Source organism: Phoenix dactylifera, chromosome 4 (genome assembly GCF_051530095.1).
Source record: "Phoenix dactylifera cultivar Ajwa chromosome 4, Ajwa_hap1_PhDact_Kaust_v1.1, whole genome shotgun sequence".
Lineage (NCBI taxonomy): Eukaryota > Viridiplantae > Streptophyta > Magnoliopsida > Arecales > Arecaceae > Phoenix > Phoenix dactylifera.
Genome location: NC_143193.1, coordinates 48484196 through 48498535, shown reverse-complemented (window position 1 = coordinate 48498535; position 14340 = coordinate 48484196). Strand labels below are relative to the sequence as shown.

Sequence of the window (14340 nt, the reverse complement as noted above, 5' to 3'; positions counted from 1 at the left end):
AAGCTGGTTTCTTGTTTGAGTCTTAATATTGGATTCAAACCCAACCTAATAAAAGGTCAGGTCGGGTCAGATCAGGTTCATAAGTCATTTGGGTCAGGTCGAGTTCATGTATAATTCGATTCCAATCCAAAAAATTTGGATCTAGATCGGGTGTAGGTTGGGTCTGGATCGGATCCGGGTCGGATTTATGTACTTATTATTCTCCATACTTTTTTTTTTGCAATGAATGAAAACTATAAAAAGCAAGTTATGTAGAACCATACAAGTGAAAGTATTTAAGCATCAAGAATTGATGTCATTACAAACTAACCTAATAATGATAGGCTCAATCTTATTAGCTTTAAGAAAAATTTTATGTTCATGTATGCAATTTTTTTTTTTTGAGTAGAAAAGAATTATATTTATGTTAATCTTTTTTACTCAGCAGTAATTTTTTAGGCAAATCATAATTCTTAAAAAAAATAGATAAGAATTTTGCGGTATAAAATTATGAACTCAAATCAAACATTTTGTTCTAACTAAATACTTTGGTCATAGTTAGCACAAGAAAGTAATATCAATGAAGAAAAAAAAGACTAGAAAAGGATTTTTCTATAAAAGAAAAAAGCCGCCACATTAATTGACATAAAGATACGAATGATGTCAACATAAGGCAAGATATATGAATAGAACTTGCTGGCGTTGGCATAAAACCAAAATAAAAAGAGAGGAAGATTAAATGATGAGATAAAAGTTGGGGGAAAAAAAAGAGGAGGACGAGAGGACCTCGGGAGAGCCAGAGCAGTGGCCTGCCACACATATCCCCCCACCCGCATAGCAGCCTCTACTGGATCCCTCTTCCATCAGAAAATGTTTGATGCACGTCGCAAGTTTTCACGTACCCTCTCCAACCTATGTAAAATCCCACTGAACCATCTACGTGTGAGTACGTCACCCCAGCACCACCTCATTACTGATGGAAGGAAAGTATATCCACACAGAGCCATTCGAGCATGGAGCATGCGATTCCTTGATTTAATCGACACCTGCGCATTTCGAATCCGAACAGCTCGGATAAAATCCAAGCTCCCTTACCACCAGGCTACGATCTCCTCCCAACCCCTCACTTCCACCGTGCCCAACTTCTCATCCTCTCCCCATGAGAAGTTGGTCAGCGAGATTGACTCATGCCTAGTGATGTCAACATTGTACACCACTGGTGGGCCCCTCTCCCACTGAGATCAATAGACAGGATTAAGTGTATAAAATTGGGTGTTATTTCTTTTTTATTATCCATCTATTTAGAAAATCAGGCCTTAATTCTTTTTTGAACTCTTGAGAAATGTATGGTATTCAAATGTTTTTTGCTGATTATTATCTAAAAAACAAAGTGTTAGTTTACAGAGTCACGTAAATACATAGATTCCAAGCTCCTATATTGATCTAAAAAGATTTGATAGCTAACTTTCCATTTGAATTTAAATTTTGAAATTTAGTATATTAGACCTTCTATATTATTACAGAATGCTTGTTCTCGATATAGAATATACTGTTATGGCGTTGGATGGCTCCTATGGAGTATCCTTATTCAAACCTATCAATGATGGGGTTACGATCATATTGTATAATTATAAATATGGATATCAATGAAAAGTGCGATCTGTGCCTCTACACCATTTTTTTCTCATCGAATGATTACAGTTGTTTCTAATTAACAGAGGTCATGTTAAGATATCGTTCGCATAAAATAGCGAGGAGAAAAAAAAGGTATAACATTGTCCTTATGAGGTATCTTTTTAGGCCTACCATGAGAGATAACATCTATCTCTTCCCTACCCTCAGCAAGAAGTGTAACAATCTAATACCTCACCCAAAATGTCGATCAGCTCATGGTTAGCCCTAATGAATCCATACTGTAATCTCTTAGTCTACATAAGTATTGGCCGGGTCCGCTCTGATACCATTTATAATAACCTAAGACATCACTCAAAATGGCTAGCCAGAAGATATTATTTGAATTTCTTGATTCTATATAAGTATCCAGGATCTATCCAATGAATAACCGATGTGAGACTAAACACACGCCCACATGGGTCCTCCTAAGAAAGGTAGTCAGTTGAGGTGGGCCCTCTCCAGCTAATTAGAGATTGGTAACTAGGCTACAAAGGCTACAATTCAATCTAATGGCAAGCCCTGGTAGTAAATAATTGTGCATGGAAAAATCTAACAAAGATTTGATGTTTTACTTGTAACATCAAGACATCATTCCCAGGATCACTACCGTTTTCGTCTACTTTAGTTAATATCTTATTTCATGAATGCTTTCTGCCACCCTTCTTTGTCAACTTAAACAGCCTACAAACAAATACGACTATAGAAGTTTTTACAGCTGCATGATTCTCACTAGCAACAAATGATCCATAAATCAAGCGGGAAAAGAGAAATTTATGGTGGGAGTGATGATAATAGAATATCATCCATCCAGTTGCCCAGAAGTTTGTCACTTTTAAGCATCACTTTAGCATTTATAAGCAACCACATGACTTATTGTCAAGAACAAGAAAAAAGACAGGATCATAAATAAACTTTTATAGATGCAAATAAAAGATAATGTTGTGCCATAAACTTCATGCAGACATATGAAGGGCTCGTTTGGTTCGCGGGAAGCATTTTTCCTTCTACGAATATGATTCCTGAAAAGAAGATTCTTAGGAAGAGAATACCTCAGAATGTACTTTTGGCATGTTTGGTTAAATATGGAAAAGTGACAGATTTATAGAGTGCTTATGTTTGGTTGACCATCCATTTTTCTGAGAAAGTTATGTGTAATTCCTATTATATCCTTAATAAAAATTAGATCTTTAATGCCTCTTTAATGCTGAAGGGCCTTTTTGGAAAAAAAAATAAAGATGGAGTGATTCTCACCTCATGGAAAAGTAACTTTTCCATGTTTCTCATGGGAAAGACTTTTCCATGAAATGTGGGAATCATAATTTCATGGGAATACAACTTTCTCATCTTTCTCTTTTGAAAACTCCAAACAGACAAGAGGCATCTCATTACTTTCCTGTTGATCACACTTTCTCTCCTTCTTTTTCCGCGAACCAAACGAGCCCGAAGAGCCAACACAAGAACAGCTCCATGCAACACTTACTCCTCTTTTAGAAGATGGTCATGGTCCCAGGCTGCAAGTTCACAAAGTAAATAAGTTGCTTTCTTTTCTTTTTCTTTATCATGTATTATGATTAATTAATTCGAAAAGCATGTCAAGGAACCTTCTACCATACTCTTGAACATTTGGCCACCATAGCTCTGATTCCAAAGATTAGATCCCTTAAGGAGGCTCTCCAAAAACAGTCGATCAATCATGACATATTTTGTTCAAGTTCTCAAAAGTTCTGCTTTTCTAGTTGAACTCAATCCTTATTGTAATTGTCTTCATCAAGTCCTACGTATTCTAGCATATTTTTGCTGCTTATAGCGAAAATTTCCCATCAGCGAATAATACGTATCAATTTGCCAAGCAAGATCCCCGTAAAACATTGATGATACTGTGAAATGAGTTCCTCGCAAATATAGGTTGATCCATCTTGACTGGTATGTCACATGCATTTCAAGGAAATATATGACTTTTATGATTTTGTTTTTTCTTCTTATCTTCTTCTTCTTTTTTTTGCTAAGGCGGATGGATCATGCCAGACGAGTACAGATGCACCCAATAAAATCAAAAAACAAAATACCTCGGAGTGTCAGGGGCAACTCCCCATTTCCAGCCCACAGGATACTATTCGAGTGACTGGCTACATAAGCAGCCACCCAATCTGCAGTCCTATTAGCTTCATGAAAGACATGCTTAGCCTAAAAATTATCTTTTTTTCTTTTGATGGGAAATGGAGGAAGTATAAACTTTCTCCAACTTTTCTGATCATCAAAAATTACAAAAAAAATTTATAGTCAAATTATAATAACAGGAGTGATAAATTTGCATAACTATGTTAGGATGAACACTTGATAAATAAAAAGTCCATCAAGCAGACAACAAAAATCTTGCATCTCAAGATGGTGGATCCAACTTTTTCCTCAGCGCAATACATTACCTTGGAAAGTTTTCATCTTAATAGCTAAACCAGTTGATGTTCAGCTTGATCTTGTGATATGAACTGACTGTAATGTTTATATGTTAGTAGGTCATATTGAATTATATCGATAGAGCTTTTTTCTATACCAGAGATTAATATTGGCAGAATATAAGGCCTGAATTATTAAGCAAACAAGATAAAGCAGTATATATGCACTTCTCCCAATCAGTCCATACATACATATCTCCAGTGTAGCTGAAAGTTGCTAAGCAGAGATGGAAAGGGAGAAGTAAGAGAAAATAGCAATGAATTGTTGCTCTCCCAATTGTGAGTTTCTCAAACCATATAAAGTTCATAAAAAAAATAATAATAAAATGTGACTTCTAGTGCCTAAAAAATTTCAAAATTATGAGGTATATATAAACACTCAAGATCCCTCCAGATGGCCTTTATTTAGAATAGAGGTCACAAATCCAACAGGTCTCCTTAAAAGCTTGGTAAAAACAGAATGAGATATAAACCACGACCACTGCCAAAAGTCTCATAACATCAAGCATGGTTTAGAAGTAGAGTGACATTTCATAATGCCCTGAATAATGCCATAAGTTTACATGGCATGGAATTCAAGAGTGAGAAGGAGGGTAGGAAGAAGTTACAGGGTTGGAGCTCTTTCAGCAGACCCTGAGATCACAGTAAGCAAATTGTTTCCAAATGGGTCACTTAAGTGCCGGGCGAGATTCTCCACAGGGCCTTCCCCAGTCACATAGGCCTGCAGGAAGAAACCAAGCATTGCAAACATGGCCAGTCGCCCGTTCTTGATTTCCTTCACTTTGAGCAATGCTGCTTGGTCAGGATCATTAGCTAAACCCAGGGGATCAAATGGACCTCCAGGGTGGAGCTTGTCCTCAAAATTCTACAAAACAACAAGGAAAAACAAAAAGAGTGATTCGATCTCATTGAAGTATTGTGACAACAAACAAAACAAAATTGAAAGGTCCCAAACCATTAATAGTGAGATTACATGGTGTTATTCAATCAGTGGAAGTACCAGCTAGAGAAGGAGCTTAATGGTAAAGAGTGCTAATTTTGTTGTTAGGAGTTGTGGTGCTTGTATTAGTAGTATTAACGCCAACTATGCGTAATTGTTATTCAATGTGATAGTTGTTTCAGTAACTTAGTCAAAACTAGCAATATATGGAATAAGATAAGATGTTTGGTCATGATGGTAATACATGAGAGCAGTAACAAGAAGTTGCGCTGAAAGATGAAATTCCTCTTACCAGTCCATTGGTAATTCGGTAATATTCAGCACCTCCTAGGAGCACAATCTCAGCAATGACAGCAACAACAAGATTGATAGGAATGTTCTTTCCAAAGTAATTCAATGTGTTTCCATCAAGGAGAAGAGCACCGGTCTGAGGACCAGATGAATGCCAAACTAGATTTAGTCAAAGACATGAATATTCGCAGGACTAATAAGAATTATGCAAAAAACTACCTGAAGAAGAGTATCATGTGAAAGAAAATAAAGACCACATATCCTCTCTAAACAAACACTCTCTTTGTAGAGATTGCAAGAAAGTCATTTTTTTTACTTTTTATAATATACATGGAGGAATATATTGCAAAAATTCGCATGCCAGAGATGAAATTGAATTGCCTAATATCACGAGTCATATTTAGTGTACCTTGAACCAAACAGCCTCAGGTCCACAATTAGCACCAAATTTGTTGCAGGCCTCTGGAATAATGAAACCTGCAGCACCAAGCATGGCCCACCTTGCATGAATCAGCTCATAAGCTTGATATCTGCATCACAGGAGGCAGCTGTTAGTGTATATGGAGATAAAGGGTGTATCATCTAGTTTGCGCACTGTAATATTGGCAACAGCTTGGCCCAATAGAAACAAAGCGAAAATGCCTAGATGCCACAAGAGAACCAAAATGCCTAGATGCCACAAGAGTGTTGAGATTTACTTCCTTCTTCCCAAAAAGAATGTTGGAAAATTTTACTAGTTTGTCTCTCTAAGGAATTATTACTAAGAAAATAAATAAAGTAGAACAATTTCATATTTTAAATAGTAAAATATCCAAAATATGCCCACAAAAATCTGACCGGGGTCTAATTACTGGAAAATAAAAAATTTGCAAGATTGTTCACCTACTTGCTGAAATTTTCTGGTTTCTTGCTTAGCCCAAAAGGATCATAGCCATAACTGCAAGGAGAAAGCAGCACAAAAACCATTAGTATTTTATAACTTCTACTTTCAGCATGGCAAATTCCTGTGAGTAATATTCAGCACCCAATTAAGCATATCATGAATTAACACATAGTCCTGGATTTCATGAATCTTTGATAATAGGAAAAACACCTTTGATTGCTGAAGTAGGACTTCACATATTACATGTTCATAGCCTTTTGCTTTTGATTTTCCAAAGCAATTCTCAAATTCTAACAGAGACACAGGTGCAGTATCCCTTGAATATTCTTTTTTTTCATAGTATTTCTTATACTATCTTGACTTTTGGAATTGTATACATCTCTAGTATTAATTATTTTTTCAAACAACTTGGTTGCTCTATTAATTTATATCACAAACATGTACAAAAGCAACACATACTGATCTAACGTAGAGAAGAGAAGCAACTTTCAATATCTTCAAGATCATTGGTATATAGAATATTTTTGATTGACAAGTTTATATTATACAGAAAATCACAGCAAAACAGGCTAAAGTCAGATTTCTGGCAAGACATATAAAAATTAAATTCCATTTGTTAGACACAAGAGAAAAGTTATGATATCTCACCTTAATTCACTCAATTAGAATTTATTCATTATAAGACATGTAAATATATATCTCTTCAGGATTGTTTACTAAAGGCTTATCATATAACTAGATGAGCAATATTTTTTATCCTTAATTTATATTCCTCCATCCTAAGCATTATTCCTCATTAATATTAGATTATTCTTCACATGAGTAATTTCTAGAATGCATTTTGATAAAATTATGGATGTAAGATAAACCTATATTTAAAGTGCTTGCACTACATATAAAAGGAGTCACATTGTAAGCATGATAACATCAAATGCACTGACCTTCAGCCTTCTTTCTTCTTTCTTCCTTTTCTTTTCTTTTTCATTTTTGAAAAATCCATATAGGGACACTGATTCCAAAACAGTTTGGCCAAGGCTTGATAGTTATGATTATAAATCTATCTAGAGTGGATGGAAGATTTAATTTCGTGAAATCTCACCAGTTCATCAATAGAGGAAAATGAGGTATAAGCCATACCTTAACCATTATCAAATAAAACAAAGTTTCGGTCACATTAACTGAGAAATCCTTAAAATAGTTTGAGTTGTTTTCCACAAAAAAAAGTACTTCAATTTTTTCTTGACTATGAATATTTAGAAATGCTAGCAGATGAAAATTAGTGATCAAAATCAAGCATCTTTCAGAAGACTAACAGAGCAAACGATCAACTCTAATATGAATCTTTAAACCACTAACAGGGCTTTGACAGTGCTATATTGAGTGAAAAAACAAACAATTCTTAATTGAAATGTGATGAATTAAGTTGTGAGCTAAAAAAAATTAGGCCATCAAGTCGCTGTACAAGCATGCAGCCATTACACAAGCAAAGCAGAGGCTAGCAATGACTTACTCTCCGGGTACTTCTCCGGTGAGGTACTCCGGAACCTCGGAGCGGTCCAACAGACCTTCCGGCAAGAAAATTCTTCGGTCAGGACCTGCCACCCATTACCACATGCACCATAACGAGTGAAAATTTTGATCTTTCGAAGTATAGTGTCACCAAGCAGCTAAAGAAGAGCATTGATTCAGACAAACTGAGCTCACAACCAACGTAAGAGAAGTTAAGAGTCACTCACCATACCACTTGGCAAGCTCCTCATTGGTCGGAGAGACGGCGGCAGGCTTCGTCTTGGGAGGGGGAGCGGCGGCCTTCTTCTTGGAGAAGAGCGCAACGATCTTGGAAGACCCAGCGTTCGATGGTGCCGGAGCTGCGCGTGCTGCAGCCATGGAGTTCAGTGGGGTGCCGAGCATCTCAGACACTCCCAAGAAGGCCGGAGCGGTCGCCGCTGCGATGGATGCCATGTCGGCCGAAGAAATCCGGCCGGCAAGAACTCAACCAGGAGAAGGCAGTGGATTAATGGCAGCTGAGAAGGATGCAGCGTGTGTGGAGAGAATGAGAGGGCGGCGAGAAGGACTAAATGGTTGGAATGGTGGATATGGCATGGCCACGTGGAAGTTGGACTCCCGGGCTGTGATTGGTTGGGATTCCAGGTGCGTAATCTATTGCGAGGATTTGGTTGGGTTCGCCCTGAAGACGTGGCAGATGATGATGCTGACACGGAACAATTTTGGCTTCAGGTCTTCCCCCGGTTGGATGGAGTGGATAGCGACGAGCAAAGAGGGAGATACCAGGGAGGCAGGCCAGAAAGCCCATAGATTCCCAGTTACTGACCAAATAATTGATGTCCTCGATCTAATTCCTTATATGTAATCTCATGTAATTGCCCATAGATTAGATAATAGTTTTAGTTACTTGTTGGCTTGTTACATTTGCTGTCACTGCTACTGCACTTTCTTGCAGTGCTGAATTTTCCACTCACCTGTAGACACCATCAATTCCTGTTTTGGTTTATGTTGAAGCTCTGATTTTTTGAAGAATGAAATAATTGTTGGTTTCTCAATGACACAGAAGCCCTCAATTACCAACCATAAAACCAATTGAAATCAAACAAAGGTATCTGCTAATTGTTCACCACAACACTGACAAGTGTAGCTTGTCAAACTGTTAGCCCATGAAAACAGTCTATGATGGTCGCCCGCACATACATGGTTCTAATCAGAACGAGACCACATGATGAAGTTTCAGCAACCCTTTTCAAGATCATATGATAAACTAGCAATGCTTCCTTAAAAATATCTGATGGAAATTATAAAGTTGGTCATTTGGTTAGCTTCCAAGCTATTGGTGTAATAATGTGGAGCAGAATGTTCACCCACATTTCCTTGCAATTAGCATGGCAAAATCATCATCTTCTCTTATATCTCAACAGAAAGATTCAACCCATCTGCTACAACCACAATGGGATAAGAATCATCAAAGTGATGCATTTCTTCGCTTCCACTTCAAGAACGACAACTGTCGTGCAAACTCTGCCTGGATGCTTGCACAGGAATCTTGGGCAGCAGTGTCACTTATTTTTCAGATTCATCGTATACCCTGTCATGGATGGCTAAAGAGCTCAATATATTGAATGTAGATTTAAGAGGTATGATTCCACTTATCCACAGATTATAATACCCCCTCTGCTTCATTAAGAAAAGTAATGAGCTAAGCATCAAGTTACTATCTGGCATATGTTCACCAAATTAGGATTATATGCAGCAGCAATTAAAAAAATGTACAGGTCATAAATCCTAACCAACCATTAAATGTATCAGCTAATAAGCTAAAAGCTAAGTATATGGTGAACTGCAATTTAGCACATATCTTTGGCAACATAAAGGATCCTAGTGTCTTCAACCCACAGATGCAGTACATTTGTGTCCAAAATAAAGCATGAGTTCGAATGATGGTAACACCTAGACATTTCTTCTATTCAGAATTGATTCATCTCCACTTCTCAATCCCTCTTGAAGTTGCTTCAATTAGCTTTTTGGTATTTACAACAAGCCCATCAACCAATGCACCAATATGATCTCTGAAATTTGTAAAGGAAAAGAAAAGATGTTACTATAGCATGAAACACGTGCATGTGATCATGATAACAAGAAATGCAGACAGTTTTTATGGAAACTAAAAAGATTACAGCAACAAAGTACATGGATAAGATATACTAAAGACATAAATCACATAATAAACATGAAAGAAAATTGAGTTTGCACCGAATAATAACACATTGATGATAGAACTAGACAGTAAGAATGCCTTCAACATGCACTAACATTGAGTGGGAGAAAAAATTTTGATTAAGATAATTAGTTAATACAAGTTACCGACTTCAGCAAAGTGGCAGAAAGTGGGAACAATATATGGGGCGGAGCAGGCATGAGAGAGTAAAAATTTGACCTTTGAAACTCATCTACGAATAGCAAGTACCTTGAAAGCATCTTCATAAACTAATATTGGATTTAATGGCACGGTGTAAAACCTGTTTTACCGAGTATTATATGAATTGTCAACATCAACATTGATAGTTTGATACCAATAAGCCTTGTCCCATCCAATGAGGCTAATTTGACACAAGTACATGGGATCCCCTTTTCTCCCCCATTATTCAGAGTATCTGTATATACAAAAGAAGATTAAAGTCGAACTAGAAACAAAAAGATTTACAAATGTTGGACACAACCTATATGGCATCCCAAGCAACAATGGCATATTAAGATGAAAATTCTTAATATTAAACTGCATATCATCCAAAATGCAAATTGACTTAAAGTAGGAAAGATATATGTCCACATACATTTTTTATTCTTGATTGAGTTTACTTAGGATTTTACATTTGCAGGTTTGTTCAAGATAAATAATAGCAAGGAGTAACAATAGTACTTAAATTGAAAAAATGTGAAGACAAAGAGTGGATAGGTAAATCCAAGTCATAATGTTCTCCTTAGGAAACATGACATAAATTTGAGAGAAGAAATAGACATCAGCCAACATATGAAAATCATTACGATGCCAAAACAAAATGATTTCCAGGTTAGGACAGTACTTACTGTGCTGGGAGATTTTTTGTCCCTTGAAAGAGCTTCCCTACATTTGTGTATCTTTGGTTCTCGTCATAGGCAATTCCTTTTCCCATGCCATAACCAAAACCCAGACCTATTCCACATCCAGAACCAATTCCGAAGCCAAACTGTAAACCAGGAAATCCAAGCCCTAACCCTGCACCTGGTTTTTAGAAAAAAAAGGAAAAAGGAAAATGGAGTCACCCACATCAACAAATTGAGCAAACTATTGTTGCAAAAGCATTGAATTTTATCCAGCTCTCATACATGATAGTGTGTCAATCCAATTTGATAGAAAACTTCCTGAAAAAAATGAAAAGTTCTTGAACTTTACCATATAGTAGAGAAGAATCATTTTGCATGGATTATCTATATATTTAATTTAAAAAAGAGAATTTGAAATTTAATCTACATTTCTTCCGATTGCTTTTAGTTAAGAACCATCTACTTTTTAGCATGTATTATAGGCTGCGAAAATGCAGCAGATCAGAATCAAACATGCAGAAACTAAGCAACACAAGATTTGCAAGAAGACAATTAGGCTAGGAAAGGAACAAAGAAGTGTTTTCTTAATAAAACTTTTGTAGTTTATGGTTAATAGGTAGTACTTGTGGGAAGACCAAGTAGCTCAGAGCCTCAGATAGATGTACACATGGGAGATAAACAACCAACCAATGCATCAAAAGCATATAAAGATCTTAATCAGATGCATGCTCATCACAGGGTTAAGTCTACAACTTTTGCTGAATCCTGGGATAGAGGCACAATCCTAGTGTTACAGGGGCATGGTTATGGACAGCAACAAGGAGAAAAACAGTAACAAGTGTCATGACCAATGCAGGACAAGATCATTGAAGTCAGTGCCAGGTGTCATGTCTCAAGATATATACATGTATGAGCTATACAGGAGTATAAATGTTTTAAGGGGTTAAATATACAAAAGAAGTGATTGGAGAAACAAAGAAATAGTGAAAAAAATATTATTCCATGTTACCATCTTATACTAGTCAAACAAGAATGACTATGATATACAGCATTCCAAGTATAAACAATAAAAACTTTTGAAATGATACTGCAGTTTGGTGTATGAGCCAAGACAAAATAAAGTTCTAGATGCAAGATATATGAAGAGCATAAGTTGAAATACAAACTGATCAGAATGGGATGATTTATTGGTTTTATCGTATGAGAATTCTGTGCAGGAATTCATGGAACAACACAAAGAGGTTGCCATCTATTTTTGAAATATAAAAAAGGTAACTGACAAGCACAGATGTAAAGGAACAAGGTATTCTTCAATATTATCATTTTATGTTGAAATCAAACAAGCCTGAATCTAACATCTAGCATCTATATAAAGTTGTTGAAAACTTAACAAAGTAATGCTACAGTATGGCTACGAGCCAAAACAATACCTATGGATAGAAAAATAGATACAGAGCATATATTGAAGCAAAAATAGTTAGGACATGAACCAGTTTTGTCCTACAAAATTTTTGGGATAGAATTTGCATGTCAATATAAAAGTAACTGCCATCATTTTTTCTGAGAGTGCATATTTCCTACTAGAAATGTTTTTTTTAAGAAAAAATAATTGAGAACTCAACAAAACAATGGAAAGGATAAAATTTCCATACCATCGTTTTTATTCCTAATCTAATTTCGGAAAATGGTAAAGCTTACCATGGTGTCCCATACAGTGACCCAATTGGCATCACATCACCTCAGGTTTGAAAAATGAGTGTTGTACGATACTATTAGATGCTAGGGAGAAGCATAAAGTGTCTAGGACAAACCTAGAAGTATCTATTCTTTCTTGATTTTGACTCAACGCTTCAAAAGGGTAATGTGATGGACTTTGCAAAACCAAATGCAATACGACAACACTCAACAGATAGTATGTTCACCGTCATGTGTGCTTTTATACTTGAGCAAAAATGGCATTATCCTTTACCAACTTCAAGCTTGAATTTGACTAAAGATACGTAAAAATGAAAAAGAAAAGATGCCATTTGAAAGCCCCTTGGTTCAATTCTCAAAGAGCTTTTTCATGCAATATAATTAGAGAAACATAGTGCCAAATCTGGTTGGTCTTAGACTTTGGCACTCATAGAATTTTCAGAAAAGTAGAAGTCATAAAGTAAAGTCATAAATAAATGAAAAAATAGCCCCAGAAAAAAGTGTATCATTTGGTCAAAAAAGTGAATCTCATACTCTTTTGGTGATGCACATAAAGTACTCAATGGAGATACGTTCTGATATTATTGGGAATCAAGAAGAAAACCAAATTGAAACCCGAAATATCTTTAAATGGACTTAAAAGAACAAATCAAACTTGAGTTGTAATCATGCCCTTCTGTAGCAATCAATCCTAACAAACCATTTCAGCGATTGCGTAACCACACTACTTCTTGCACGCTCATCCATTAGGGTTTCTGCGAAAGCAGTCTGCAACTCGTGAATGTCTGAACTACCCAAGTTTGGACGACTAATTTTTTCATCTATCTCGTGAAATCATGACATGATTTCCCTCAAACCCCATAATGACTTATCAAACATTTCGATTCTCGAACCCTTTTCAAGAAAAAACATCAAAAGTATATTTTTCTCCCAGAATCCATACTTAATCCTATCCAAGCCATCAGTTCGAAAGCAAGAGAGAGAGGATAATTTTTTAAATTAAAAAAATAAAGGAGAGGAGAGAGGGGTTGGGAGCGGACCGCCGAAGAGGCCAACACCGAAGCCGGCACCGCAGCCGGCGCCGAAACCGAAGGCGGGGCCGAGTTTGCCGAGATCCTTGGACTTGACCTCCGGTAGCTTCCAGAGGAGACCCTTCTCTCCGCTACTCATCTTCGCTTTCCTCCCTCGGCGTCTCGTTCTCGTCTCTCAGCTTCACTTCGGTCGGAGAGAAACTGGCAGTCGCCTAAGAACTCACGAAATACGTTTATTTTATGAACACTTGGGCCCTAAATTTTTGTTAAAAGATCCAGACGTTCACGACACGACACGTTTTACTTTTACAGCTAAAATCCCGCACGGTGTGCAGCTTCCCGTTTTGCGACCACAGGATGATTTTTTTTTTTTTTACATGAATAACCTCCTAAATATTAAATTTTATATACATATTTTTTTTAAAATTAATATTTACGTATATATATATTTAAAATACTTGATCAGCTACTCTATTCTTTTTTTTTATTCTTATTTTTGCATAGATACCTCATGGGGGGCGAAATGGATCGTCCAGCCCCTAGCTAGAAGGCCGCCCAGTTTTGGCCCAATAAACGTCAATACTGACCGGTTGAATCTTCGGTCCGACTCAGAATCAGCTCGACCTCGGACTCTGCCAAAAGCTCCATCGGCCTCGGATATTCGCTGACTCGCCCAACCAAGTTCGGAGAGTCTCCAATATTCGCCGACCCACCCCAACCAAGCTTGGGGCGCCCACTTCAGTAGTACGTCCCGATCCTCGAGCTCGGGGCGCTCCACCGAGCACACCTCGGAACCCAGGA

General features: G+C 37.0%; 2 protein-coding genes across 5 annotated transcripts; both read right to left on the bottom strand.

Annotated features, from left to right (window-relative positions):
* Window positions 1-4478: 4478 nt before the first annotated feature.
* Window positions 4479-8286, bottom strand: LOC103720831 (chlorophyll a-b binding protein CP26, chloroplastic-like). Its single transcript, XM_008810752.6, has 6 exons — window positions 7957-8286; window positions 7731-7815; window positions 6224-6274; window positions 5747-5867; window positions 5339-5473; window positions 4479-4971 (listed from the first exon to the last, which is right to left on the bottom strand). Exons 1-6 carry the CDS (start codon window positions 8180-8182, stop codon window positions 4711-4713), a joined length of 879 nt encoding a protein of 292 aa, XP_008808974.1. The 5' UTR covers window positions 8183-8286; the 3' UTR covers window positions 4479-4710.
* A 919-nt stretch (window positions 8287-9205) lies between these two features.
* On the bottom strand, window positions 9206-13813 carry LOC103720830 (uncharacterized). Of its 4 annotated transcripts, none has more exons than XR_015977301.2 (5): window positions 13549-13813; window positions 11096-11131; window positions 10817-10991; window positions 10249-10383; window positions 9206-9317 (listed from the first exon to the last, which is right to left on the bottom strand). XR_015977301.2 is itself a non-coding variant. In XM_088720282.2 (4 exons), exons 1-4 carry the CDS (start codon window positions 13676-13678, stop codon window positions 9708-9710), a joined length of 432 nt encoding a protein of 143 aa, XP_088576408.1. In that variant the 5' UTR covers window positions 13679-13797; the 3' UTR covers window positions 9387-9707. The 4 variants fall into 4 exon arrangements, 2 of the variants coding, with proteins under 2 accessions (XP_088576408.1, XP_008808971.1); XR_015977300.2 differs by lacking the exon at window positions 9206-9317 and adding an exon at window positions 9589-9798; XM_088720282.2 differs by lacking the exons at window positions 9206-9317; window positions 10249-10383 and adding an exon at window positions 9387-9798 and having other exon boundaries at window positions 13549-13797.
* Between the last annotated feature and the right edge of the window lie 527 nt (window positions 13814-14340).